Below are 27628 nucleotides of genomic sequence, written 5' to 3' on the forward strand. Positions count from 1 at the left end.
TTGTCTTTATTGACTTTATTTTTGTTTTTGTACACAAAGAAAAATCATGTTCATATCCATCATGAACAAAAACTTAAAAAGGCAGAACTAGAAGACATGTGTGTCCTTCACCAAAGCAAAGCTGTGCTAAAGGTTCCAAACATTTCCATTTTAAAAATAAATATTTCCATTTCTCGATGTCTACGTTCCCATCTTCACAGAGTGTCACTGGAAACTGAAGCCTATCATGAATTACCCTTTTGTTTAAAGAGTCCAAGCTCACTGTGTTTGGAAACTCGCCATGCCATATCCAGCTTGGTTAGGTATTACAGGAGCAGCTTGTCCTTGGGCAGGCTGAGCACCAAATCCACCCATCCAGGCTGCAGATGGAGATTGGCTATAAAGAAAGATTTCATTTAGAATTTATCTACGTTGAAGATACAGAATCTAACAGTTCTTTGATAACAAAAAACTTCTTGCAGCAGCATATTTATTGCAAAATTTTTAAGGAGATGCTAATAAAAAAATATACTTGCTCTACATAGGTTTATAGTTATTCGAAACAGAAAGATCAAAAAAGACAACAGAACCATAGGAAAAAAAACCATCTTCGGGCTGCATGCCCCACTAGTCTACAAAAAAAAATGGTTTAAAATAGTGAAATTTTATATACACTAGAAGTCACATATAACTAGATATGGGCATGTTCTACTATACAACCTCAGAGTACTGCATACATAGTGTAAAGCCCATAGGAGATTTTAAAAGGAAGGCTTACGGTTGTCTGAGACTCAAACATTTCCTAGCAACTCATTACCCAAAGGTGGAAAGGGCTGCCTCAGGAGATGGTGGCCTCCACTGCCTTGAAGGTTAAAAAAAAATTTTGCAACACAGTCATTTGTTGGCTTGGAAGTGAGAGAGATGGGGAAGATATTTCTATCCAAATATAGTTTGGGAATAGCTTGCCTCTGAGGTTCCTTCAAATTCTGAGATTCTGTGATGTTGAAATAAGCCAGGGACTAACTCATGGGAGCAAAAAAATAATAAGTGCTACATATTCTATTTGGTATCAGATAAGCTTTTCTATTTATTCCATATATAAAGTAAAATCTCATTTCAGAACTATATAAATTTGAGAAATTAAAATGCAAAAAAATCCAATTAAATAAAGGCATGCTACCTTATGGCTTACAGATTACATCACACAAGTGAAATCACTCAAATTTATGAGAATATACATCAAGCTAACTACACACCACATTATTCTAACAATGCCTAGTAAGACTCAAAGCTAACACTGTGCAATGACTAACTATGACAGACTTAGCTCTTCTCAGAAATACAATGATCCAAGACAATTCCAAAAGACTGATGATGGAAAATGTTAACCGCATCCAGAGAAAGAACTATGGAGTCTGAATGCAGATTGAAGCATATTATTTTTACTTCATTTTTTTCTTTCTTATTGTTTTTTCCTTTTATCTCATTTTTCTTTTACAACGTGACTAATGTGGAAATATGTTTAATGTGATTGTACATGTACACCCTGTATCAGATTGCTTATTTGTCTTGGGGGGGGAGAATCGAAGGGAAAGAGGGAAAAAAATTTGGAACTCAAAAGTTTACAAAAATGAACTATCTTTACATGTAACTGGAAAAAAATACTATTATTAAGACTCAAAGCTAACTAATCCTATCTTCCTTATATGACTAAACTGCATTCCTTAAGAATTCAGGAGCAGCTGGAGTACCGTGTGAAGACCACCACAACGTAGAGACATTTTAACCTTTTCTTACAATCCTCAGTAAACAGTGAATACTAGTGTAAAATAAATTTGAGGATTTTCAATTTATTATGCATGGGTTTTATTTGGCACTATTTTAGAATGTAATAAGTATAACTAGGAAAAAGGAAATCTGCTGAATCATTCACCACTTATGACTGTTAGGCAATAAGGATTAAAAAAATCTATATCAAACACATTCCTATAAAAGGTTTAAAGTCTTCACTTTTACTACAATTTAACCAACCAGCAACTCAGAAAAGTCAGAATAGACTTGATGGAGATTTTTATCAAAATATGAAGAGAAACTTACTCAACTCCAAATCCTTGCTGATTCCATGCTTGCCCATACATTCCATAAGATGGCACTTGCCATCCATTCGCCATATACTGTCCATACTGTTGTGGATTTCCATACACCTGGCTCCACTGACCCCATTGACTATAGTCAACCTAGAAAAAATAAATAGCTTAGATAACATGTAAGAAACAAATCTTATTCAGAATTTTGTGAGAAGACAGAGGACAAGAGAAAGAACATATTGAGAGAAGACTCTCATGGTGTAGGGCACTGTTAAGAAAATTTTTAAAGGCGACACCTGTGAAGAGATACCAGCACAACTTTAAGTTTATTCTCTTTTTAATAACATTTAAAGACATTTAAAAGTGTTACTATGCTTTAGATTTTTCATCAAAAAGTTATAAAACTCCCTCTAGGACATATTTTAACTCATATAAAACAGTGTGAAATTCATGAATCCAATTACCTGTTGGAAGTTTTTAGTCATATCAGGAGATTCTTTACCCCAATAACACTTAACTACATGTCCTTCAATTGTCGTACCATTTACTGAAACAATAGCATGGGCTGCACTTTCATGTGTTGAAAATCTAAGAGGTGAAAAATCAACATGTTAAAACTTTTATTTTAAGGCACACAGTTGCAAGGTTTTTTTTGTTGTTGTTTGTTATAGACTTCATTTTGGATGTATGTGGTTTTATTTTAAAACTTTGCACAATGAAGCATGCATGCAAAATGACAGCTTACAGATATGGCTCCTATCTTCTAAGAGGTAAATCCTATGGGCCTATAAAAAGATTTGCATTGCAAAAGAATGCTAGCATATGGCATGTTGGTATTATGGTGCCAATCAAAAACAATTCAAAGGAATGAATCAACATTTTTTAAAGCAACAAAAATGTCTATATGTGGCAACCTTACCTGACAAATGAATAACCTTTTTCAGGAAAAACTCTTATTTCCATAATCTGTCCAAACGGTGAAAATGTCTGTCTCATGAGCTGATCTATAAGAACCAAACCAAACCAAACAAAAAAGACAAAAACCCCCATAACATTTAAAGCAGATTTGTACCATGAAATGGTGTCATACCATGAAATGATGTCAATGATACAGAAATATCCACTAGAACAAAATAAGAAAACAGATCCTACCTGTTAACCCAGAAGCAATTCCTCCACAGTACACAGTACAATTTTTTGGACTTGACTGATTTACCACATCTTCAAATCTCAACTGTTTTGTGTTATCTTTTTACAGAAAGAAGATGGGAAGTTTGCGTTTTATTAGCTGTAAAGTTCTACAGAATTCAGCTTTTGAGAAGCATAAATTGTTTAGACACAATACTATTTTGAACTGTTATATCAGCATGCAAAAGTGAACAAAGTAATTCTACAAAAAGAGAAAAAAGGAAGATATGAGTCTTCCTCTCCGTGTAATTATATCACCTCATCTACTAATTCTAATCTAATTAATTTTACATTACTTCAAAGAACATGTGCTCAAAACAAACCCCATTTTCTCAGGAGACAGTAAATTTAGGATGAAACCTAGAATTCTGAGGATAAAATTATTATAATTGGTTGGTATTACTGAGACCACTATGACATGATTCTGTCCTGATGCCATGAATCAGAACCCAATTAAACTGTCCATGCTATGGACATGATTCTATAATGGATCCATAAATCAGACCCCAATTAAATTCTTCATGCTACATATGGTGATCCCTATAACCTTAACAACAGTAATTGTCTTACTTTCTTGTGTACTTTTAGGAGCTGGTGGTTTACGTGTTGCCCAATTGGTCCGTATTTGACGACCTCCCAGCCACTGACCTCCCATATGTACAATTGCATTTTCTGCATCCTACAAATTCAAAAACAAAACAATAATAATAATAATAATAGAAGGCTGAGAAATTTGAAACAATTTACTAGACAAAACAATTACCAGTAAATATAGTCTCTTATAAGGAACTAGAATTTTGGAATTGTGCAAGAATTCAAGAAATCACATCAGTAAGCTTTAATTCAAAGATATCCCAAATAAGTCAAAGCAACAGTCTGGTAAATGGATTAAAATCAATATATTAATTTCAACTCAAGTGATTCAAAACATTTTTTACTTACCAATTTCAAAACACTGAGTTGGTAATCAAGGAATAGTTTATTCTTAAAGTAAAAACGAAAATTAAAAAAAAAAACCCTGATCCAAGAAAATTTTAAAGTGTCATTACAATAACAACCTTTCCCCATCATAAACTTAAAGTCAGATGTTTCTGTGAATAAAATTACATATTTAAAAACAGTTTTTTAACATAACTGATTTCAGCACACCTAAAAATGAAGCCCATCTTAACAGAAAACTACATTATTCTAAGTCAATGCATTATAACATTTAATCATTCATGACTTAGCTAGTATAATTTAAGTGCTTTAAAAAACCTGTCACTAGTAATTGAGTTTACATACTCAAAATTTCAGTGCTTTAATGAAATGCAAAGGTTCTAAGTTCCTGAAACAAAAGTTTAACAATTTTTTTGAAAATTGTTTCTAAAAAACTAGTATCAGCTTTTGGTTTAAGTGTCTCAATTTATATTTTATGGTCAATAAAATGTTTAGACATTAGGCTATATCTGATTTTTTTTTTGCTAATAAAAAGACCACACACAGTCTGCTTTATTTTTCATTCCAATATTCTTGTATAGCCTTAAATTCCCAGTTACAAAAAGAGATAACAAATGGGAAGTAGAAAAAATAAATTACTGTTATTTATAAAGCAGAGAAAGCAGTACTATCCAAGAAAATATGAAAAGGTTAATTTTTTTATTATCCTACTGTCAGCACATTACTAGTACCACTCAAGTGTGGTTACTATTTCAATAGATGTTACTGTAGCCAAATTTCTGTTCTAAAACTATCATACAAAGTACCCACTTTACCTATGCTAACATTTAAAAAAAATCTTCCTTATGTTTACCAACTAATATCATGTTCCTATATTCAAGTTGAAGGACAAAGAATGAGGATGGTATGTTAAAAAACAAAGAAACTACCATATACAATAAATATCTAAGCTAATAGATTACATATCAGGAATAGTTAGGTTCCAGATACATCAGTGACTAAAATTTCTACCAGAAACAAAATTTGGAGGTAGAAGATACTTACCAGTTTGTTATAAAACGATACAAAACCATAGCCTTTTGATTTTCCAGTTGCCATATCTTTAACTACCCGAGCATCCCTGTGAAAAGAAGCACAGCTAAATGAGGGAAATAATAATTACCTTAAAAATAAAAACTAAAAGGAACCACACACACTGTATCGTGAGCATATTTTTATATAAATTTCCAGTTAACCCTAATTAACTATATAGCCATTCCTGAACTCTCCCTATTGCTTCTTTACCTGTTAGAAAAAAGCAGTAGGACAAAAACATGTAATAAACATGCAACCTATCAAATACAGCCTGTTCTTTCTAAAACTAAATGCTCAAATTTGAAGATTAAAGGGAACAATAATTTCCTAATCTAATATTCTATTAACTATGGTCTTCTAAGGTTTACTGTTCTATAAATTAACTTTAACAATGCTAACTACTTTACCATGCAATCTCTAAATAGTTAAATGTCTTCTGCCTAGTGATACAAAATATATGAAATATTAAAAAATTGAAAAAGAGGAAAAAAATAGGAATTAAAAAGGCATACATGGCCTGTTAACAGATTTCTTTATTTTTCTTGGTCAATTCTCTACCATCATTTTGGAGTTTGGGCAGCTGTAAATTTTGAAAAATTGACATTTTCAGAAATTTAAGAAAGGAGAATAAAAAACTAACAACAATGCTAAGCACACCAGTACGAAAACAACAAATTTACACAGAAATTTTTAGTGAGTAAGTTAAAATGATTGGAAATATAGAACTGCACTGAATATAGAATGTTAAAATGTAAATACTAAAATATGTATATATAAATAATGTATAATAAGAATAAATAGAAAATGAGAAAAAAAATCTACAACTGAGTTCCAGTGTGCACAGTTCCTTGCAGTTAGCCTTCAAGATCCTGTCCATTCTTATGAGCAATTCTGCAAAATAACCAGAATGCTATTACTTTTAATTGTGACTTGGACTTTAGAAAAACTGCAGGTCTCAGGTATAAATAAAGATTGAGAAACAGCAACCTGTATTATTCTTTTTATACTGATTTTTAAAAATAGTATTACTTACCACACCTAAGAGATTTAAAAGCAAAGCAAACACCAAAAATAGAAGATTAACAATTAAATATATTGGTCCATTAAAATTAAATATACAGAACAACAAAAACTGTAGAGAAATGAACATTGTTGTTCTTAGCTCAATTATATTCCTGTAAAGTCATATTAAATGTTCATTAATTTAAATCTGTAGAAAATAAATCTACAAAATATCCTGCTTTTAAACAGCAAGACAAGGTATACTTTTAGCACTTGCAAAAATTTTAATTTTCTAATACACTTGATCACAGAATATATTGTGAACTTTACTTTACAACATGTGTTAGAGAAAGATCAAATGGCATTTTCCCATTTCTAGCATAATCATGTATCACCAATAAGAATATCTATTCAAATATAACAATACCTTTGACTCAGACATTTTAATACTAACAAAATTATTACTGACTAAATCATAAAAACAACATATTTTACATTTAAGCAAAAATAATCTCCCCAAGTTCACTCTACTAAATTAATAACATAAAACATTCTAAGATTTTACCTTATTACTCCTCTCCCTCTCCTCCCGCCAAAGCATTCATACACAGCCTAAATCACAGTTCCTTTCATTTATCTTTATCTAACACATTTTCAAAACATTTTTAAAAACTTGGACCTTAGGTTAGCATTTACTTATAATCTACTAAACATATTCTTTAAAGTCAACATAGAGAACAATTTCATTTATAAACATACATTATGCACAGAATTAGTTGAAAACAAGACTCAAAAACACTAAAACACCATATTTGCAGTTTAAATAATATAATATAAAACAATGCTAACCGGGGGGAAAAACCTTAATTCTGAAATAAGTCAATCTTAAACAACTTTCCTGGCACTACTAAGTGAGATACTGATAATAATACTTACGATATTTTACCAAAAGGAGCAAATGCTGATTTGATATCTTCTGTTGTTATTTCTGGACTCAAATCTCCAACAAATACGTGGAAGTGATCTGGAATCGAAGCATTTTATGATAAAAACACTCAGGAACTTAGTTAGTAGACCTCAGGATTGGAGAAAACATGATTAAGTAGGGATTCATAAAAATGCTACCATATTGATCCCTGACGTGTACATTAATAGCTACAATATACTTACTAGAGGTATCTTTTTTCTGGCTACTTGGTGTTGTTGCCCAGTTTACTTTGACCTCCTAAAAATAAAGATTGCATTTAATATAATTAGTCATTTCACTGTGGTCAGTGACTTTAAATTTGGAAGGATTTTTTTTTTTAATGAAGTGTATCAGACTGAATAAAAGCAAAAACATATTATGACTTAGGAGTTCTTTTGTGTTTGAAAAGTCACCAAAAATTAACACAAACCAAAAGTGGTTAGCATGCAAACATATGTGTGTGGAGTTACTTTTTAAAATTTACAAAATGTTCTTCAAACTTACCTTTCCCAAAATTTTTCTCCCATTCATAGCCGCTAATGCAGCAGCTGCATCTCTGTGTTCATAAAATTCCACAAAGCAATATGGGTCATTGCTTGTATGCTGCAAAACAGAAAATCCAACAGAAGAGTTGACCCTTCTGCTGTCGGGTTGCTGAGAAGAAAATCCAGGAAAAAACATTACTGACAGCTAGGAATTTTAAGTGAGATTGCAAATAGCTAATGAAGCCTAACATTTTAATTTAAGAGTAATAAGAAGAAGAATAGTATGGTATTCTTAAAGAACTATAAAAAGGCCTATAATGACAAGTCTATATTAATTTTAAATTATCAGAATGTAGTCTAATCATTTTGTAACTTTCTAATAATTTAACTTTATATCAAAAATTATTTCTGATAATTTTGGTGCTAATAACATTACAGTGTTCTTTATTAAAATTATTAGTACATACCAAAGTGCTTCAACATTTATCACTGGTATTAGTTAAAAATATTGGACCAAGGATTAACAAGTAATCAACCATAAAGTAATTAATGAGAAATACATAAAATTCAATTTCTATAATAGAACTAGTTTAAAGACTATTTTTGCCAATGATGTTCAAAACATAAAATTAAGTACACCAAGAATGAAATGATGCTGCATACATCATTAAAGGCAGTGCTGAATAGCAGAAGAGGGTGGAGTCAGAGAGACTCCAGTTCTAGTTCCAGCTCCACCACTAACTTTCCTGGGTGTCTTTGGGCAAGTCATTTCACTTCCTTACTTCTCAGTTTCCTCATCTGTAAAATGAGAGGCTTGGACTAGATGATCTCTAAGAGCTTTCCAACTCCAAAAGTTAAACTAAAAAGAACTTGAAATTTAGAACAGAAGGGTGAGGATCACTAATTACTAGTGCTTTTCTCTCCTATGTGCATCTGAAATGGATGAGGTATACTCATGCATTATACTCTTGCATCTTCTAGACTTTCATGAATACAAAAAAAAGTACAGGATAATAAATTACAAAGCAAGTCTTTTCCTTTCTGGCTTTCATCAGTACCATAGGATATTTCCTATGGTACTGGTAGACTAGATTACATATAATTTAAAAAAAATAAAAATTAATAAAATTTATAAAATATTATAAAAAACTTATAAAAAAGAAAAATTAAGAAAAAGAAGCAAAGTCTGAGACTTTTAGTACCTACTGAAACAAATTCTCTAAGAATAAGTCCTCCTAGAATTTCACAAATCTAGTTCAGAGATCTTCTCCAAAAGAAGTTAAGGACTGTCTATTAACTTTGAATTTGATCTCAGTGATCAAATTTTCAAGTATTTTCTGAAAATGCAAATAAACAATGTTTAAGGACATGTCTACAAGTACACAATGTGACAAAAAATTGTTACAAAAACAATTTTGCAAAATTAGATTCTAAGTTAATTCATAATGGCACAGTATATATAATAAACATACGATTCACAACCTTCCCTGATCACTGCCAATGCTACTGAATTATTGAATATGTGTCAAGGTGGACTGAAAGACACAACACCAGGAAACTAAAAATTTTTCAACCACAACTGTTTTCTTGTGACTGGAAAAATTTCAGTAATGTGATCCCAAAATGGGACTCTTAAAACAACAGTGACAAAAACAATCAGATTACATTTAATCAGAAACAGAGAATTGTGATCATTAGCTCTGGCAAAAAATCCCGAGGTGTCATACAAAATCCTATTATTGGAAGTGTCAACATTATTCTCACTTGTGAAAACTGAGAGAAAAGAATTCAAGTCTTACAACAAATTTAAGCATGCTAATTAACAAATATTAATAACGCTGATAAAAGAGAAAGCTAACAATGGAGATATGGAGCTAAAACTCTATGGGTACATAGTAGTCCTCTGACTCTTTACAAAATCTGTTAGTATTATTTACTCTTTCATTCCTACCACTAAGTAGTCTCAGAGTTATCTAGCACAGATTGTTAACTGTAGAGAAATATATAGTCCATTTCTAAAACAGTTTTGGAAAAAAGAAGAATAAAGTCTTCATTACTTGTTACCTAAAAAAAAAAAAATGCTATAGGCTTTTGAAAGCTAAAAGCATTAGCCTACTTGCAATAGCTAGCTAATTTCATGTTTATTTAGTGCTTATAGTGTGCCAAGTGCTCTAAGATATGCACTCTAGGAACTAATATTTTAAATAAATTTATTGCATTATGCTAAGTTGTAAAAACTTTTGATATATTATGCCTAATAACATAAATAAAAATGGTTCAAAGTCTATTTTGTTATGTATAGAACCTTCTCAAAAGTACCTCAAGATTGCAACAGGAAAATAAGACTCTAAGCTTTAAAATGAAACTACTTCAAAAGTGAAATAAATTACTAATTGTTCAAGGATCTTTGGATTCTTCCACTTCTACAGCTCTACAACTTTAAAGGGCATCACTAAGTAACACTTGAAACAACAGCAGTGAATTGTTTCCTTTACACTTGTTAGTGACATCAACAATTATTGTTAGATGATGGGAATTCCAAATTTGGAAGACAAAAGGAAGTTTAGGATTATACAACTTAACCTATATAAATCCAAAGTAACAGAGGAGAATATAGGTTAATTTAAAAAGGATGTAACAAAAAAAGAAAAAATGAAGGAAATACTGTTTATAGACTTTGTTCCAAACATCTTCCTGGTAGTTTCTTTTAAATATAAGAATAGATTCCTACTTTATAAGTGTAGCTGTATACCAAGCTGGTCATTATCAATCAGTGGTTACCAAATATTCCTAAGATGTATTGCATAGTACTAAGTATATTACAATTTCATGTGATTCCATACAGTATGACTCCTTAGTTTCATATTTTCATTTAATTAGTAACATTTTTACTTTCAAATAACTTCACTCAGGTTTTCAACATGAGCAGATGCAACATCAAGAACAACACCTTTTTATATTCAGCAACTTCTGAAGACAACTATACAGCATGAAGGGTGATTTTAATTGAAACGTCTGAGCACAGTTTGACAAAAGTATCTAAGTAATAGAACCAATCTGTCCAAACTTTAATTTCCCTTTGACAGAGCTCTTATTCCAAGAGCTTACAGCAAAAACCCTTACCTATCAACACATGAATCACCACATTTTTAAAATGAAAAAGCTATGGTAGCTGATGCCACATTTTATTGGGAAGATCTTACCTCTGTTATCATTTTACAGCTTTTACATGGTCCAATCTGACTGAATAACTGAAGAATAAGGACTTCTGTCACATCCCTGGAGAGATTTCCTACATAGCTACACAAGAGGGGGAAAAATAATATTTTCACAAATATTATCATCTTACTTGCCACTGACTAGTTTTTAGACAATTTAGGATATTTCATTATCTTGATAAAATTTCTCAGTTTCTTAATGTTGGGCCTTATCCTACAAAGAAAACGTGAATTTACTTTTTTCTAAGTACCAGAAAATTTTCTGCTACTGATGTAGTTTCTGAGAACTTTAAGAGCAACTTTAAGTTGTGGCCTTATAGTTAATATAACTATAATTATTTCAGTTCTTTTCTATCTGCAGAACAGGCTTTTTATTTCCATAGACTATTTGAGAGGAAAAAAGGAAAACCTCTCAAACTAAGATCTGTATTACAGATAATAGCCCCCAAATAGTCTCAACTCAAAACAATCACTTGTATTATAAACACCAACCTCCAAGAATTAAGATGTTAACAAGCCAAAAAGGGAACAATTTATAAGGTGGGTCTATTTTAATCCCTAAATAGTATTTTGGGAGAATTCCAATATAAATATATAATTCCAACATAAGTACATATAGACATGTACACACTTCTTTTTAAAATATGGCCAATATCACTGAAGACTTATGGAGATGGGAAAATGAAATAGTGAATTTCGAAACAAAATTTTACATTCTTATTAGTTTAACTTTGTACTTTACTGAATTAAAATTCACATGACATAATCTAAGTAAAAAAAGTTAATATGCTATATTATGCATCTTTACATAGTCATTTCACCTTATTCACCTAGCTATACTTTGCATCAGATTCCTTATAAAAGTATAGTTTTGAAGAGAGTAAGTTTGAATATTAACTTTCTTAAAATCAAATATATAACTTTTATGGAGATACAGGGAAGAGAAGGAGAAGTAACTGGGGGAGAGGGAAGATCCTAGAAGATTCAGAGAAACAAAAAAGTAAACCTAATATGCCTTCTCTTATGGATTTTTAAAAGTGCTTTATCTCCAGAATTTATAAATCTTCTAGGATTCACTTACTGTATGTAAAGATGGCCACTCTTCCATAAAAAACAAAGAACTTACATATAAATAGTATCCTTCAATCATATAAACAAAACAATACAGATAAAATATTCACATGCTTTATTTAGCTTTTTTGGAAGAAATTATATAAGTTTCATTATCACTATAATACACATCTGGAAAACCAGACAAATTTCTGAACAAAAATAAGTCCTATGTGCATCATAGATAGTTTTAAACCATCTATATTTCTCTGAAATTTAGAAATCCAAAAGAGAAAATGACACAAGATAAGGTAAAATTATAAAAATCTGATGGAGATAATAAACAATTTTTAGTTGTACTAAAATGTTTACAGTAGAAACTATTGATATACATGTTTAGAAAAGGCAACAAAAACAATCCCTTAAATGACATATTTTTTCTAATAGCAAATAATTTCAACCAAAGTTTCTTATAAAACTGATTCCTCAAACATAAAATCAGAAACAAACTTTGCTGATGTCCCATACAGTGGCATCCACATACAACATCACTGATCCAATAGAAGACCACATATTGTATTGCCTTTTTCCAGCAGAAGTAATGGACTTATAAATCATCTATATTCATTTGCTTGGAACTACCAGTATTAATCTGTGATGTAGTTTAGTGGCCATAGCTTTCTTCTATGCAGTTACCTGAGCTATCCTACAATTGAACCTTGTGAGAAACTATGCTTTATTTAACCAAAAGAACTAGTTTAATTTTTCAGTTAAAATATGAGACTACACTCTTATAACGATTACAAATAAATAGGTTCTATCATTTTTATTTGAGACAATTTAATAATCAACCTAGAAGCATATGTATTAAAAAACTATGTTAAAGTACTAAAAATTTTGAAAAACTATGTAAAACTTTTTGAAGTTTAGGAAATGTTTATGGAAAATATATAGTTTCAAGAGGTTATGATCATAAAATAGTTATTCTAGATCTATTCCTTTTTCAGACCACTTAATTCCAAAATGTAGACTTTATGTCTCAATATATGTATAAAGACATATGTGTGTGTATGTGTGTATATATATATATATATAGAACCGGTTTTAAAGAATTCCCTAAATGAACAATTAGATAACTGTGTCCATTTCTAGTAATGAGATAGCACTATATAACAATTTTCAGATCAATTTTATTATCTCAGAATAGAATATAATTTACAATGTAGCAACCGATAAACATTTCTATATCAGATTTCTCAGCTTTACTTTCCCCTCCCCCAAAGTCCTCATTTTATAGAGAAAAATGAATAGCCTAGTTTTTACAATGCACATAAATGTTAGTAGTGAACGTTTAGTTCCAAAAAAGTCATCACTAAGATCACTCCTGTAACATTAACATCCTAATGTTAAGAGGGTCCTAATACAGTCTCCTAAATTTTTGCCAAAATCTGATCACCAGTTCTTTTGCCTATAACAGCATAACTTTCAAAGAGTCGCATACATCACATATTACATGATGCTTTAAAAAAAAGCAGGTGATATATTTCTCTTGTGTTACTATTAAAAAACCCACCTACACTATACTATTTGGTTTTACATCATCACATATTAAATTTTTCCTAGAAAATACTACAAAACCAGTCTTAAGACATTTGTAATAGCCAACTCAGCTCTACAGATCACTTGTACTTAAAAAAATATATTGTGTAATGGGAAAGGTAAGTTACCCTTTTCTTCTACCTTGCAAAATATAGCTGTCAGTGTTTCCCTAGCCCCTTTAATGCTCATTACGTGAAATATTCATTGAACAAAATTTTACTTAGTTACCTGAAGAATCTAAAATACTAGAAAGATTCTACACTGCAAATCCTTGCATTTGAAGGGAAATCAGCGTACAGGTGAAAACTTTATAGGAATTCCAAAACAAAGTTAGTAAAAGGGTACACCTGACAATTAATTAGACTGCAGGAAAAAACGAAGGGCATACCTTAGTGCACTATTTTCTCTTCTAAGGGCAGGAACTGTAGAAATTGAAAGTATTAAACTGAAAATGATATTTTTCATCTCTAATATCAGAGTTAAAATCCAGTTCAAAAAGCTGAAGCAAAGTTGTTTAACAGCAACACTCCACATTACCAAACTACCACCTATGCCTGTAAGGTTGATGGTACTTATTTTAAAACACTATTTTATGGGAATACAGTGGTCAGTGTTGTTAGTCCCGGGATGCAGAGGGGATGGAAAGACAAAGGACTGAACAACAAAAGAAAAACCAACCTATTTTGTTCTTACCAAATCCCCGGAGGTCAAATAGAGCATCCTTAAGTAGATCCCTGACAAATCACTTATTCAAAGTTGCTTCCATAGGCCAGACACAACTATTTTATTAGAGTGGGAGTGCTGCAGTCAGCAAAGCAGACATACTATGTTATGGTTTTTGATATTGTTACTAGGATATACAATACATATAATGGAGGAACCGATTTAACAATATAATCAAATCTTTGATGTCATGAAGTTCTATAATGGGGTCCTAATACAGTTTTTCCTATTAATAATACTGAATTTAGATTTTTCATACTTTTAACTGTTTCTCAGTTATATGGAAGAGTCAAATTAAAGCCTTCTACTTTTCACTATCAGTCTGATTCAATTAATGTGATTTTTCTAAATCCATAATTCCTTTAGAATCTGGCACCTCAGGTAAATAGTAAAATAAGATAATATAGTAGGACCTCCCCTATTATAATAAAGAGACTTATTCCCCATAGATTCAGCATGCATACAATACGTGAAAACATATTTCCCTTCTTCCCTGAAAAAAGCTACATTCAGTATTAGCCTGGATGGTGTAGTCTTATGAGGCAGGTTTCTAGCATGTTTCCATACCAGTTACCTACTGTCTATTAAACAAAAATTAATGTCAGATGAAAACAATAAAAACATTAAAAAATAAGCATTTCAAGTAGAGTATGGCAAATATAACACTATTCTCAATAAAGCAATCCTATACCACTTTAAGCACTACAAAATAAATAAATAATACTATAGGTAATTAACATTTAAAAACCTACCTATTAGCTAACACCACATTGTTTTCTGATGATAGAACCATATGTCTTAGCTTGTGTGTGTCTGTAGGGAAAAAACCTCACTAGTAACACACAGGCATGTCAGGGTAACAGACAAGTCTTGATTAGAGCACATGATTAAAAGCATCCTAACTGCTTGAAAACATATTCCATAGATCATATGATCAAAGTAATTAAGGAAAATAGACACAGTATCTAACATTAATCCTTTTAACATCTTCAAACCTGTGCCTGCAAGTATCTTTTAAAGGAAAAACCCAGAAGGTATATTTCAAGAAAAAAATAGCTCAAACTCATTCTTTTTTTTCTGATACATCACAAATCTGAACTTACTTTATCTTAAATTTTTATTAGTGATTTCTATGATATTGAATAAAAAAATGAAACATCCTGTATGAAATAGGGTTAACTGTTTATAATGAGAACTAGGATTTTTTGCTAGCTATACTTGATGAAAGGAATACAATCAACATAAAACACTGAGTAGATATTACATAAAAGACAGTGTACAAGGTGTAATACATAGGAGGATGGATGAAGTCTGAAGAGAGCTTACCACAGCAGAGTCAAAGAAAGAAAAAGGGAGACAGGGCAATGAAACATGAATTGACGAACAAAGGTATGGATAGAGTTTACAGGATTTACTTATGTATATATACACAACACATTTGTACATACCTGTAAACAGATAAATCCATGTTTAGGTGAGTGTCAGAGCATGAGATGAGAAGGTATAGGAGGTAGGGGTAGAAATTGGTGACATAAAAGTGGTTAGCATATTAGGTCTGTTGGATAAAGCCTGATGAGACTTGTGGAAGTAAAAATATGATGTCTTACGTGGAATGAGTGAAAAATCTCAGTAACACTGCTCTGTTTCTAGAGGAAAATAATTTTTGGTCTAAATAGTAATTGGCAAGTGTGTCAATTAAGATACAGCTATTTCTTCAGAATCTGTTATGATGTAAATAACATTTCAGATTTTAGACACAATGTAACTTCTACCTTGTTAAAGAAATTCTAGCTAGGGGTTAAACTCAGTTCTTCCAAATACCTCAAGTCAAAGTACACATCACTAACTAAACAATAGAACTTGACTTCATTAGCAAATAATAAGTTTCAAGATTGCTTCAGTTCTCCTCTTTCTGAAAAGAGAAGACCAAACTGAAAAGACAACACAAAATATTAATACAAAGTTTCCACCCAAAGGGGCCTTTCATTCAAATATTCCGTCTGCTTAAGTGGGCCCTCATTCTAAAAAATCTAAGATGGAAAATACTTCTCCTGAAAAGATGGTGGGAGAGGGTTAAGTCATACAATGTTTACAAGAAAATAAATAGTAAAAAGGAGAATAATTTTCAAATTAAAATATATTACTGGGTCACTTACTTTTTTGGTTAGGGTAAACCAACAGGAAGCCAAATGTTCAACTTGCTGGTGTAACCATCTTAACCCCATTCCAAAGAAAGTAATTTTCCCACAAGATCGTTTGGTCTATTAACAGGGACAATTAAAGTAAACTCTAAATTACGAAAACCAGACGTAAGTATGAGAGTAGGAATCTAACTCGGAATGCTCAAGACGGAAGCGCAAAGCAGAAAACTGATAAAATAAAAGATACCCAACAAAACAAAAGATAACAGCTGCATTCCCCATTATAAATATTCAGAATAAACGGATAGAAACGGGAGCAGAAGGGCGAATGAAAGGAGTGCCACCACTACAGAGAAAGGAATACAAATGCTGAGTCATCACTTCGGAAAAAAGACAATAAAATTAAGTCATTAAGAAGGGAGTCCTTCGTCTGCTTGGGTTTACGAAGCAAAAGCAAAAGAAAAGAAAAGGCCAGACATCAAATGAAAAGCTCAGAAAAGACACCCTTTTCATCCAGCTCAGAAAACTTGGGGATAACACACGGATTGCAAGTGACCAGGGAGAAGGGCACGAAGAGTTCCACAAGTGGCTATCCGTTCGGAAGAGGCGGCTTTCCAAGGGAATTGCGGAAAACAAAAGGAAAGGCAGACGCCTGGGTGACAAGTGCACGGCCAGGAGGTGATCGCTCCGGTCAGGAGAGTCAGCACAGGGAGGCTGCACGATGTGGAGGGAGAAGGCGCAGTGACGGACACACGAGGGGATGGATGGAAGGTGATGAGACAGATGCTCCGCTAGCTATGGCCCTGCGCCCCTAGTCCTCCCCGCCCCGCCACCCCGCATCCATCCCCAAACCCCCTCCCCTGGGGCCCCCCAGTTTCCTCGGACCCCACGGAACCGGGGGCGGTGAGTGTCTTGACAGCCTCAGGCTCTCGGATGCCGGGGCAAGGGGAAGGGGCGGCAGGCTCCGGGATGGGGTGGGAGTGGGGAGGAGGTCTCTGCCCCGGAGCAGAGAGGAGGCGGCGGCAGCGGAAGAATGTGGACGTGTCCGCCTCAGCTAGAGGCCGCCGCCCCTGCCCCGGCCCGGCCCGGCCCGGCCTTGCCCCCTCCCCCTCACCCCCCAGTCTCTCCGGCCCCCGGGGCCTGGGCCTCGCGGCCTCGGGCATCCCTGCCTGCTCCAGTACTCACAGGGTCCGGGGCTGCCCGTCGTCCTCCATCGCGGTGGGTGAGACGGCGAGATCCCGGGACCGGGGGGCGGGGGGTGGGGCGGGGGGAGAGGGCAGGATTGGGGGAGGGAGGGGGGCGGGGTGGGGGAGGGAAGGGGGAGGGGGCGACGGGCTCTGGCTGGGGACAGAGGAGAGGGTGCCGAACCCTGTTCTCGGACTCTCGCTCTCCCCCCAGCCCGCTCGGGACGCTGCGCTCAAAGCAGGAGGAGCAGTAGGAGGAGGAGGAAGAGGAGGAGGAGGAGGAGGAGGAGAAGGAGGATGGACAAAATGGCCGCCGCCACCAGCCAGGCAGGAAGCTGGGCAGTGCGCAGGCGCGGCCCTCCCGCTCGCAGCTTTAACCTAAGACACCCAGGGGCAGCGCGCCGGGGCAGAGGGGGGCATGTCTGAGGAGAGATAGAGGGTCGGGGCGGCTGAAGAAGCTCAGTGCTCAGTTACACTGTCTCCCCCCGGACTCGCCGGCTGACCCCAGCTCAGCCCGCCCAAGACGGAAGCGACGAAAAGGGTATATAACAAGCTAGCTGAGATCTCTGGGAATTGTGGTTCTAGAAGCGAGCAAAAGACCACTCTATTCCCGGGGATTTATGGGAATTGCAGTCCTGAGTCTCTAATCCGCACGATCGCCGTGGAGCGACGGGAAAAAGAAGTTGGTTTCTGGGTAGGGTAGTCGTACATCAGGGCAAGCATCCGACAGGAAGTAGGAGTCCCTGGAGGACGCGACGTGGAAAGGCGGGGAAATAAACTAGGAGAGGAGCTGTTCAGAAAGTAAACTACATATCCCAGAGTGCCGTGGGCCCCTTCAGCTTTTTGAGAGCTGACTTTAGCACAGCGCCCGAAAGGGCGGAGCATCCAGTAGGAGGGATCTGGGGCGGAGTTTCCGCTTTCTCCTCCCCTCATCTCCATGGAGTTTCTAAAGCCGTTGAGCCGCCTTACTTCTCTCTGAAGCAGCTCGGTTTTCTGATTACTTGGTTGTCGAAGAAGGGAAATATATCGAGGGTCCGGGAGTCGTTGATTAGACCCCGTTGAATTCATCGGACACTTTTTAAGCGCTGACTTCTTGCCAGGCACCCTCACCCCCACAAAGTAACCCGTCGATGGTACCGAGACTCGTCCCCCAGGCCCTGCCTTCGAGGACCTTCCCTTCACCTGAAGAGGGACGACGCACCCGCACGACGGTGATGCCAGTGGAAAGGAAGGAGGAGGCCAAAGCACGGTGCTACGAGACCCCGGGGTGCGCAGAGATGAGCCCCGGCTGGGGGCAGCGAGGAAGCTGGGGAGTTGGGCCTGGAAGAAAGAGGAGGTGGCAGGTGGGGGAAGGGCCATTCCGTGGCCGAGGAAGAGCCTGAAGAAAGGTCTGGGGAGAGCCCCCTCGAGACAGTTGCGGGGGGATAGTTACAGGTAAGTCAGCAGAGGTATCGGCAGCTAAACTGTGGAAAGCCTGGAATGGCGCTCAGAGATGGTAGATGAAGGGACCATCTAGTCAACCCTTTCATTTCATTTATTTAAAGTTTATTTATAAAAAATTAATTTTTCCCAATCAGCGAAAGTCTGCCTTCTCTCTCTTCCCAGCCCCCATCCCCACCCCTACTCACATTGAGAAGAAAGAAAAACAAGACCCCTGTTACATACAGCCTTGGGCAGTGGAGTCAGGAAGATCTTTATTCAGATCCAGCCTCACATGCTATCTAGCTTTGTGACCCTGGCCAAGTCACTTAACTTCAGATTCCTCATCTGTATAAGAGGACCTACCCCACAGGGTTGTTGTGAGGATCAAATGAAATAGTGTCTGTAAAGCACTTAGCACAGTGCCTGTCACAGAGTAGGTGCTTAATAATGCTTATTCCTTCTTTCCCATATATATATATATATATATATATATATATATATATATATATATATATATATATATATATATATATATATATATATATATATATATATATATGCACACACGCACGCACGCACGCACGCACACACGAATTCCTGTTTCACACTTGGTTGGGCCAGTGGATAGAAAGCTGGATCTGGAGTTAGGAAGACCTGAGTTCAAATCTAGCTTCAGACACTTCTGTCTGTGTGACCCTGGGCTAATGCTTAACTTAATATGATTCAGATTCCTCTTCTGTAAAATGGAAGTAGTAATAGCACCTACCTCCTACCTTGTGGGAATCAAATGAGGTGATATTTGTAAAGTACTTAGCACAGTGCCTGGCACTGAAGTAGGTGCTGGGTGCTCAATAAATGGTTATTCCTTTCTTCCAAGCTTGAAAGTAGGAGAATGCAGGAAAGGCAGTATAATGTTAGTTTGTAGAGGGTTTTGCCTCTACCAGCAAGATAAGGAGTTTATTTAGTATGCAGTGAGGATGAATGATATGAATGCAATTAATTTCCTCACACTTTAAAATAATACTTTGACCATTTTTGTGTCAAAATATGACTTTTTTAGTATTCAGAGTCAGATTCAAATATTAAGCACTTTGTAAGTGGTACAAAATTTAGGTGAGGCAATATTTGCTCTTGCAGAACTTAGAGATTAGTGGAGGAATAAGGCAGGATCTGTGAATTTTGTGATTTTAAATAATCTTTTCACCAGTTCAGCTCACAATCCCTCAGTGATTTAGTAGGTAGTCTTCAAGAGCTTCCCGGGCCAAAAAACTACCCTGTGGCCAACCTGTTGATTAGTCTCTTCAGACTTAACTAGGTAGATCTTTAGATGACGGATAAAGTTCATTACCTGTATTCAAAACCTTTTTAGCTTGGTAGGGCAGGACAGTTTGGTATAGCTTTGGAGAATCCTGGGTTGCCTTCATGTCATAATGAGGATTTAAGTGAAGGTGATCATCAGTACTTTTTTCTCCAGATAACTAATATATATGCTGAGGGCATAAGAAAGGTAAGAACAGAGTGCTGTATGAAGTCCTAGGGAGAAAGGTCAAGAGCAATTGGTGTTATCAAAGAAGATTTCTTGGAGAAGTTGGCATTTCAGTTGGGCTTTAAGGATAGGAGGAATTTCAGCAGGAGGAAAGGAAGGACAACATTTCAGGTGTGGGGTGCCTCATTAAAGGCATAAATGAAAGAGAGCCCAGGTAGGTATAATGACCATGAGTTGTCCTTCTTTGACTAAACCATACTATACTTGAAAGGGAAATTGAGTAAGACTAGATGGGTAAGGGGTTGCCAGGTTGTAGAGGGTCTCCACCATCAAGATAAGCAATTTGGACTTTATTTGGTAGGCAGTAGGGAACCACCTCTTCCTCTCAGTCACTAACTTGTTAGAGTATACACAACTTTAGATTGTGCTAGCAGACAACAAACACCAAGGGCCCACCAATGTAAGCCACTGGAGAACTCTAGTTCATGATCAAATTGGTTCCCCCACTCTTCAGAAAATTTGCTTCTCCCTTGATGTCTGCCATACTGTCTACGTCATAGCGACTTTTCAGATTCTTGAGCACTCTAAGAAGTTTGGGACTTAACATTTGCTTGTAGTAGTGCCAGCTTGAAGATCCTTATGACTTTTCATTGGATGGTAGAGTTTAGAAGTAGAAGAAACTTAGAGACTATCTAGTTCATCATGGTATGAATAAGATTATAGGTCTAGAACTGAAATTTCTTCTAGTCGAATCCTCCTCTCATTTTACAGAGGTGGAAACTGAATAAAGGAGAGTTTAAGACTTGGCCCAGGTAACAGAAACTCATTTCAAACTGAGATCCTCTGTCTACCAGGCTCTTTTCACAATATCAAGTAGATTGAACTCAAATAAGGAAATTAGCCCTCAAGTATTTAACAGCTCTATTGCAATGTAAATGATTGAAATAAGTCTACATTTGAGTCAAAACCAATTCAGTGTGAGCACCTAGTACAACCAACAAATTATACATATCAGAAAATAAGAGGAAATAAAGTGTTTGGGAAAATGACCTATTGTTCCTCAACCTCTATACTATTTTCAGAAACTAGTATCTGAAATTCTCATATGATAATTAGGAAAAACTGATGGTTTGGGGGAACCATTCGATTCTCAAATGCATGGTCTGTGTATGACCTCTAAGATAACAAAGTCAGAAGACACAAGAAAATAAGATGTAGAGTTGAGTACTGTCTCTGCTATTTGTTAGTTGCTGACTAGTCACTCCATCTCTTGAGGGCTCAGTTTACCCCTCTGTAGAATGAAAAGATTATGAGGTCTCTTCCAGTTTTATAAAAAGAAGAGAAAAATAAACATAGTAAGCATAGCACTTTGTCCTAATTGATGAGTGCCTCTTGGGCCTATGTGTCAGCTTCCAACCCTTCCTCTCCCCGCTTCTAGTTTTGTAACCATAAATCAATGATGTCTTTGCTGCTGTTAGAAAGAGTGTATAAATCTACTCCCTTAACAATCCCAGTGATTTCAAATTGAAATACTCTTTCCTGCTGTCCCCCATTAATATGTAAGTTCCCTGAGGTCAAGAACTGACTTCTATATTTGTATCTCCAGGCTTAGCACAGTATTTGGTACATAGTAAGCACTTAAAATTTTTCATTCATTCAAAGAAGGCCTTTATCTTATGTCCAGAGGGTACCTTATTAGGATGTGAATTTAATGAATTTAGGGGGAGAAGCGATATCTTATAGTCTTAGGATTTAGACTGCTTTGTGACTTGTTTTGGAAAGCTGTTTGTCTTTTGAATTATTTTTAACTTGTTTATGTAAGTTGCTTGAGGGTAGGAACCTTCTTTCCCGCCTGGCTGGTGGGGTGGAAGGAACCCTGAAAATGGAGTTAGGAGACCTGAGTTTGAATTCTAATCCTGCCACCTCCTGGCAGTTAACTTTTCACAATCATTAAGCCTCTAAACCTAATTTTCTTTATCTGTAAAATGAGCATGGTTCCTGCACCACCTAACTCATAAAGTTGTAAGGATGAAGTACGATTAGTTTATGCAAAGTGTTACATGGATGTCAGCCACTGATTGAGAGATATCCTAGAAGTTGCCACAAGATGTAACCTTATGGATTTTTTTTTTTTCACAAAACTTTTCTGCTTGTGGAAGTAGGAGCTGCATTTCCCCCCCCCACCCCCCTTCTTCCAGTATCAGAATAATAGATCAGATAGTTAAACATTGTTTTGTCTTTTTTTTTTTTTTTAGCCCAAAATATGCTTGGGTAAGTGTGTATGTGTGTGTTAATTTCAGGTGAAACATAACCTGGAGTTGTATGGCTGCTTATTTTATCTTATATTTGTGAAAAGTATGTGGTTCTGTATGATGCTGCTTTTCATTCATTTAATATGTCATAAAATGTTTTTGTAGATTATTGGTGATTTCAGAATATTCTCTTTCTAAAATGTAGATTGGCATGAGAATTTGAAGTTGATGATGATTGAAAAAGGCTTTCTCTTAGAAAAACTTAAAAAATTTTGTGTCCTCAGAAAATTATAACCCTTTATACCATTAGAGGGAGTTTTAGCACCTTTCTTTGGAGACAATTAATATCCTTGAGGCTCTTCCACTAGATAGCCTTGAAAGTTATCTACTAGACTTCAGTTTCTGCATCTCTAAAACAGAGGTGGTATCTGTTCTGCTGATCTCACAAAGTTATTATAAAGATCAAGGGATATATAAAATAGCTTTTTAACATATTGATTGCCATATAAAATGATGAGCAGCTAGGTGGCATAATAGATAGAGTGCTAGACTTGGAGTCAAAAAGACTTTTCTTCCTCAGTTCAAATCCAGCCTGAGATACTAGCTATGCCCTGAGTGACTCAATAACAACAAAAATCTCCAGCTCATTTTACAGATAAGGAACTGAAGTAAAAAGGGTTAAGTGACTTGCCCAGGGTCATACAGCAGTATCTGAGGCTGGATTTGAGTTTAGAAAGATGAATCTTCAAGATTCCAAGCCCAGTGCTCTATCTACTGCACCACAGAGGTGTCAGCATGCACTGGAAAAGGAAATGGCAAACTAGTCCAGTATCTTTGCCAAGGAAGTCCCAAATGGGATCATGAAGACTGAGACACAACCAAACAACTGAAACAACCAAACAACGGCAAATATAAAATATTATATTTCTGTATCAAATATCCTGTTCCAGTGCCTCACTCTGAATAGAGGTGACTCTACATTTTCAAAGGCTATACTAGTGGAATGAACTCTGCAGTTTCTACCAAGCTAGAAAAGCCTTTAAGTACAGACCCAACCAATGGCTATATTAATTGTTCAAAGACAGAGCTAACTAAGTTAACAAAAGACTCATCTCCAAAATGTTGAGTATGACATTAACGAATTTCTCAGACTCAGCAACTCACAAAGAGTACTTACAAAGGTCTGTTATGTAATCTGCATTAGGAACACACACTGATGAAATCATGAATCCTGGAAGTACTAAAGTATGTATAATTGTTTAGATTTATTATTATTGAGGTAAATATTGTTCTGTAAGCAGGAAGGGATCTTAGAGATCATATTGCTCAACCTCCTCATTTTACAGATGAAGCTGAAGCCCACTGAAACATACTATTTCCATCTCATGGCAGAAAGTTGGAACAGAAATTGTATATATTGTCAAAGTTTGTATGAAATGTTTTGCTTTGTTCTTGTTATTACAAAATAAAGTGGAAAATGACTGTGATAGAAAGACAAAAGACTTCAAAAATGCATTAAAAATCAAAACCTGAAGTCCAGAGAAGTAAAGTCATATTCACAATTTCAGAGTAGATACGGAAGTAGAATTCCATTTTCCTGACTTTCTATAAAGGCATATAGTGAAATAAAATGTTTTTTTCCTTTGACTCCCAAGTACCAGCTGCAGAAAAGACCCTTTGGGGCTTAATTCACAAGACATCCAGATTACTTTGTTGCAATAGAGTTGCATTAAAATGGATAAATTCATTAAAATAGAATTTTCGGTCTAAAGTTCAGGTAAGTAACAGCGTAGCTTAGCTTTTGTATAGTGAATTAACTTGTGAAAAGTGCTTTCCCCATACAGTAAACAAAGAAAAGAGATGTGAAAAAGAAGAAGAAAGGGAGGTAGAGAGGTGTAAAGGACAGGTTTTACCTACATTGCCATGTTGTTGAGGCACATAATGCCTTTAGCCTGCATACTGTGTGTTGTCTATCAATAATGTGTAGCCCTGTATTTCATTTTTGGAGTGTGTGTCTGGTCTCCTAAGTGGTTTTGTAAGCCAGGGCCCAGGCCATAATATTATTGAATTCAGCACAGTACCTACTAGCATACTGCTAGGACCATACCAGGAGCTGGATAAATATTTTGTGGCTTAACTCCTTAGAAAACTTTGACTATATCAGGAGGTTCCTGGCTAACTGATGGTGAAGACAAGAATAGCTGTGGGAGAAAAGCAGTATAATCCTCCTGGTCCCTGTCACCCTTTCTAACAGCAAGTGCATTGTATTCCAATCTTTCTGCTTCCCAAACTAAAATCCTTCGAAGGTGATTAGGAGTAGATTAGGAGGTAATTAGGAGTAAGGTCTACCCCTGGTCTCAGTTAATTCAGTTCTTTGTTGATCACAGTTCTTATGTTGTCTTCAGGCACTTCCTCTTCAATTAAGACTTGGCAAATTCTGAGAGGCCTTCTGCCAGTAAGATACTTACTTAAGAGTACCTGATAGCCAGCTGAAAGATTTAAGAGGTTTTGTTTCTTTAGTACTGTCATTAAAACATTGAGCAGATAACTATTAAATCTACTTGAAAACTTTATTCCGTTTCTGACTTGATTTGAAAGTGCATAGTAGCAAGCGACTTAACCTTCTCCATTGCATGTAAATGTCATAGTCTACATAGTACTTAATTGTGATATTTGTGTTTTGAAAATCTGTATTCTTTATTTAGAATGTGGATCCAGTTAGACTCATTTATGATGAAAATAAAGCTTCATTTACTAAAATAATTCTTATTTTTTGTTTATATGGTCTGTGAATATGTCCACTATCATTTTATGGCAGATATTTTTTTATTTTATTTTTGAGCTTTATATTTATAGTGCTTTGCAAGTGATAGATTTTAATGCTCGTTGAAGCTCTGCCACCGTAACTTTAGCAACATCACTCTCCTTCTCTGGGCCTCCTCTTCCTCATCTGTAGATTGAGGTTTAGAACTAGGGATGTTCTCTAATGTGCTTTCCATCTCTGACATTCCATATCCAATATGTGCAGTTGGAAATTAGTGCAGTTGCCTTCTTTACTGAAATAAGATACCTTGCTGAAGTCTGCAAAACCAATATTATAGAATATGAGAGCCTTAAAGGGACATTAAAAAATGTTGCAATAGAATTGGTTAAAATTAGGAATTGAGACCCACAGGTCTAGTGTGACCCAGTAGAAAGAATACTAGGCACGGAATGAAGACAGACTTAGATGCTTACTAGTTTTGTAACCACGGAAATTTGCATAGCAGGCCTTCCCATGAAAGCCCTTGGGTCAAAATCATTTGACTTCTCTGAGCCTCAATTTTTTTCATCTGCAAAATGGGAATGATAATATCTCACAGAATTATTGTGAAGATCAAATGAGGTAACGGTTGTAAAGGGCTATAAATGAATGGATGAATGAGTGAATGAAAAAACTTAGTGTTATGTGTAAGACAATGTACTGAATACTGGGGGTTACAAGTAGAGAAGTAAGATAGCCCTTGCTTTCAGTCATTCAGTAAACATTTAGTAATCACCAACTATGTTCTAGGTACTGTGTTAACTACTAGACATTCAAAGAAAAATCAAAGACAGTCCCCACCCTCCAGTTCACAATCCAATGGCAGAAGACAACAGATATAAAGAAGCTGTAAAATTGAGGTGGTACCTGATACGGTGGACATCAAAGGTCCTGCAGTCTTCTGGGAAACAATGAAGTATCCATTCTGGGTCACTTCCTTAAATAGAGAATCTAGGAGTAACTCTGACAGCCCCTGCTCTCAAAGAACTTATCTTCTGATTGGGGGAGACAAAACATACAGATTTTCACTCCAAGTCAAATGGAAAGGCACCATGGTCTTTAGAGAACAACAGCAAAGCAAGTGATAATGCATCTTTAGTGTCATTTTCATTAAAAACACCATATCAGTTTCCAACATTTATTTGAGAGTACAAGGATTTGGATGAGAATTTTCTTCCATTGCACAGTGCACAATATGAATGCCCTTTGTTATCATTTTAAAAGTAATTTACCCAAGGTCATATAGCGAGCCCCTATTGTTAATGTCACAAAACATCACATAATACAGCAACACTTGATTTATGCGTGCTAGGGCTTGGTGTGTTTTTCTTATCTGATGTAAATTTTCAGTGAGTGTAACTGAAACTGTTTCCAGGATGAAGAAATCATTTCCAGAATTTAATTTCCATGGTTGCAATCTGAATTGTTCACATTGATGGCAAGAAGCTGTGATTTTTCCACGATAAATGAAAAGGAATGTATGCATCTTGTTGATCTTATGTCTCCCTGTGATGTGGTAGATGCCCACTTAAAAAACAACTGACACTGATAATGTAGTTGAACTGGATTAGAAGGTTAATTGGATCTTTCTTTAAAACATGCGTTTAAACCAATAGATCCTTTCAATACCCCATTTTTGGTAAAGGAGGACTATTTCAATAACTGAAAAAAGTGCCTGTCACAAAAAAAATATGCAAGCTTTGCTCTTTAGGTGTATTGTAGAGATAATTCTTTTTTTTTTCCTGAGGAACCTTTAATAAGAACTAAACCAGGGTTAAATTGTGAGGGTGTCCATGTTTCATCTGACTTGGGATGACAGCTCAGGTGTGGCTTCCAAGGAAAGCAGGGGCCTTCCTATGACTCTCACTCATCCTCATATAGAGATAATTCTTATTCAGGTATGGTTTGGACTAGATAGCCACTGATATCCCTTCTAAATCCAAATTTACTGGTTCTACTCAGAAAAAGTGCCACAGGTATTATAAATTGTTTGAATCCATCATTTTACAGATAAGAAATTCTTGAGGTT

At 35.6% G+C, this 27628-nt stretch overlaps 1 protein-coding gene and 1 long non-coding RNA gene across 14 annotated transcripts in view; one reads left to right on the top strand and one right to left on the bottom strand.

Annotated features, from left to right (window-relative positions):
* On the bottom strand, positions 1-19041 carry TIAL1 (TIA1 cytotoxic granule associated RNA binding protein like 1). 13 transcript variants are annotated; one of them, XM_072624124.1, is made up of 13 exons: positions 17638-17859; positions 15064-15124; positions 10925-11021; positions 7741-7890; positions 7440-7494; positions 7206-7293; positions 5238-5313; positions 3825-3933; positions 3219-3314; positions 2986-3070; positions 2531-2654; positions 2077-2216; positions 1-376 (listed from the first exon to the last, which is right to left on the bottom strand). In XM_072624124.1, exons 2-13 carry the CDS (start codon positions 15102-15104, stop codon positions 259-261), a joined length of 1179 nt encoding a protein of 392 aa, XP_072480225.1. In that variant the 5' UTR covers positions 15105-15124; positions 17638-17859; the 3' UTR covers positions 1-258. The 13 variants fall into 13 exon arrangements, with proteins under 13 accessions (XP_072480225.1, XP_072480178.1, XP_072480195.1 ...); XM_072624077.1 differs by lacking the exon at positions 15064-15124 and adding an exon at positions 16468-16572 and having other exon boundaries at positions 17638-17751; XM_072624094.1 differs by lacking the exon at positions 15064-15124 and adding an exon at positions 16468-16572 and having other exon boundaries at positions 7741-7839; positions 17638-17749.
* Positions 18935-27628, top strand: part of LOC140514113 (uncharacterized) — a 17809-nt gene continuing 9115 nt past the window's right edge. Inside the window, exon 1 of the long non-coding RNA XR_011970440.1 lies at positions 18935-19070. This is a non-coding gene — a long non-coding RNA (uncharacterized lncRNA). The remainder of the gene's footprint in view (positions 19071-27628) is intronic.

The sequence above is a fragment of the Notamacropus eugenii genome, chromosome 1 (genome assembly GCF_028372415.1).
Source record: "Notamacropus eugenii isolate mMacEug1 chromosome 1, mMacEug1.pri_v2, whole genome shotgun sequence".
Taxonomy (NCBI): domain Eukaryota; kingdom Metazoa; phylum Chordata; class Mammalia; order Diprotodontia; family Macropodidae; genus Notamacropus; species Notamacropus eugenii.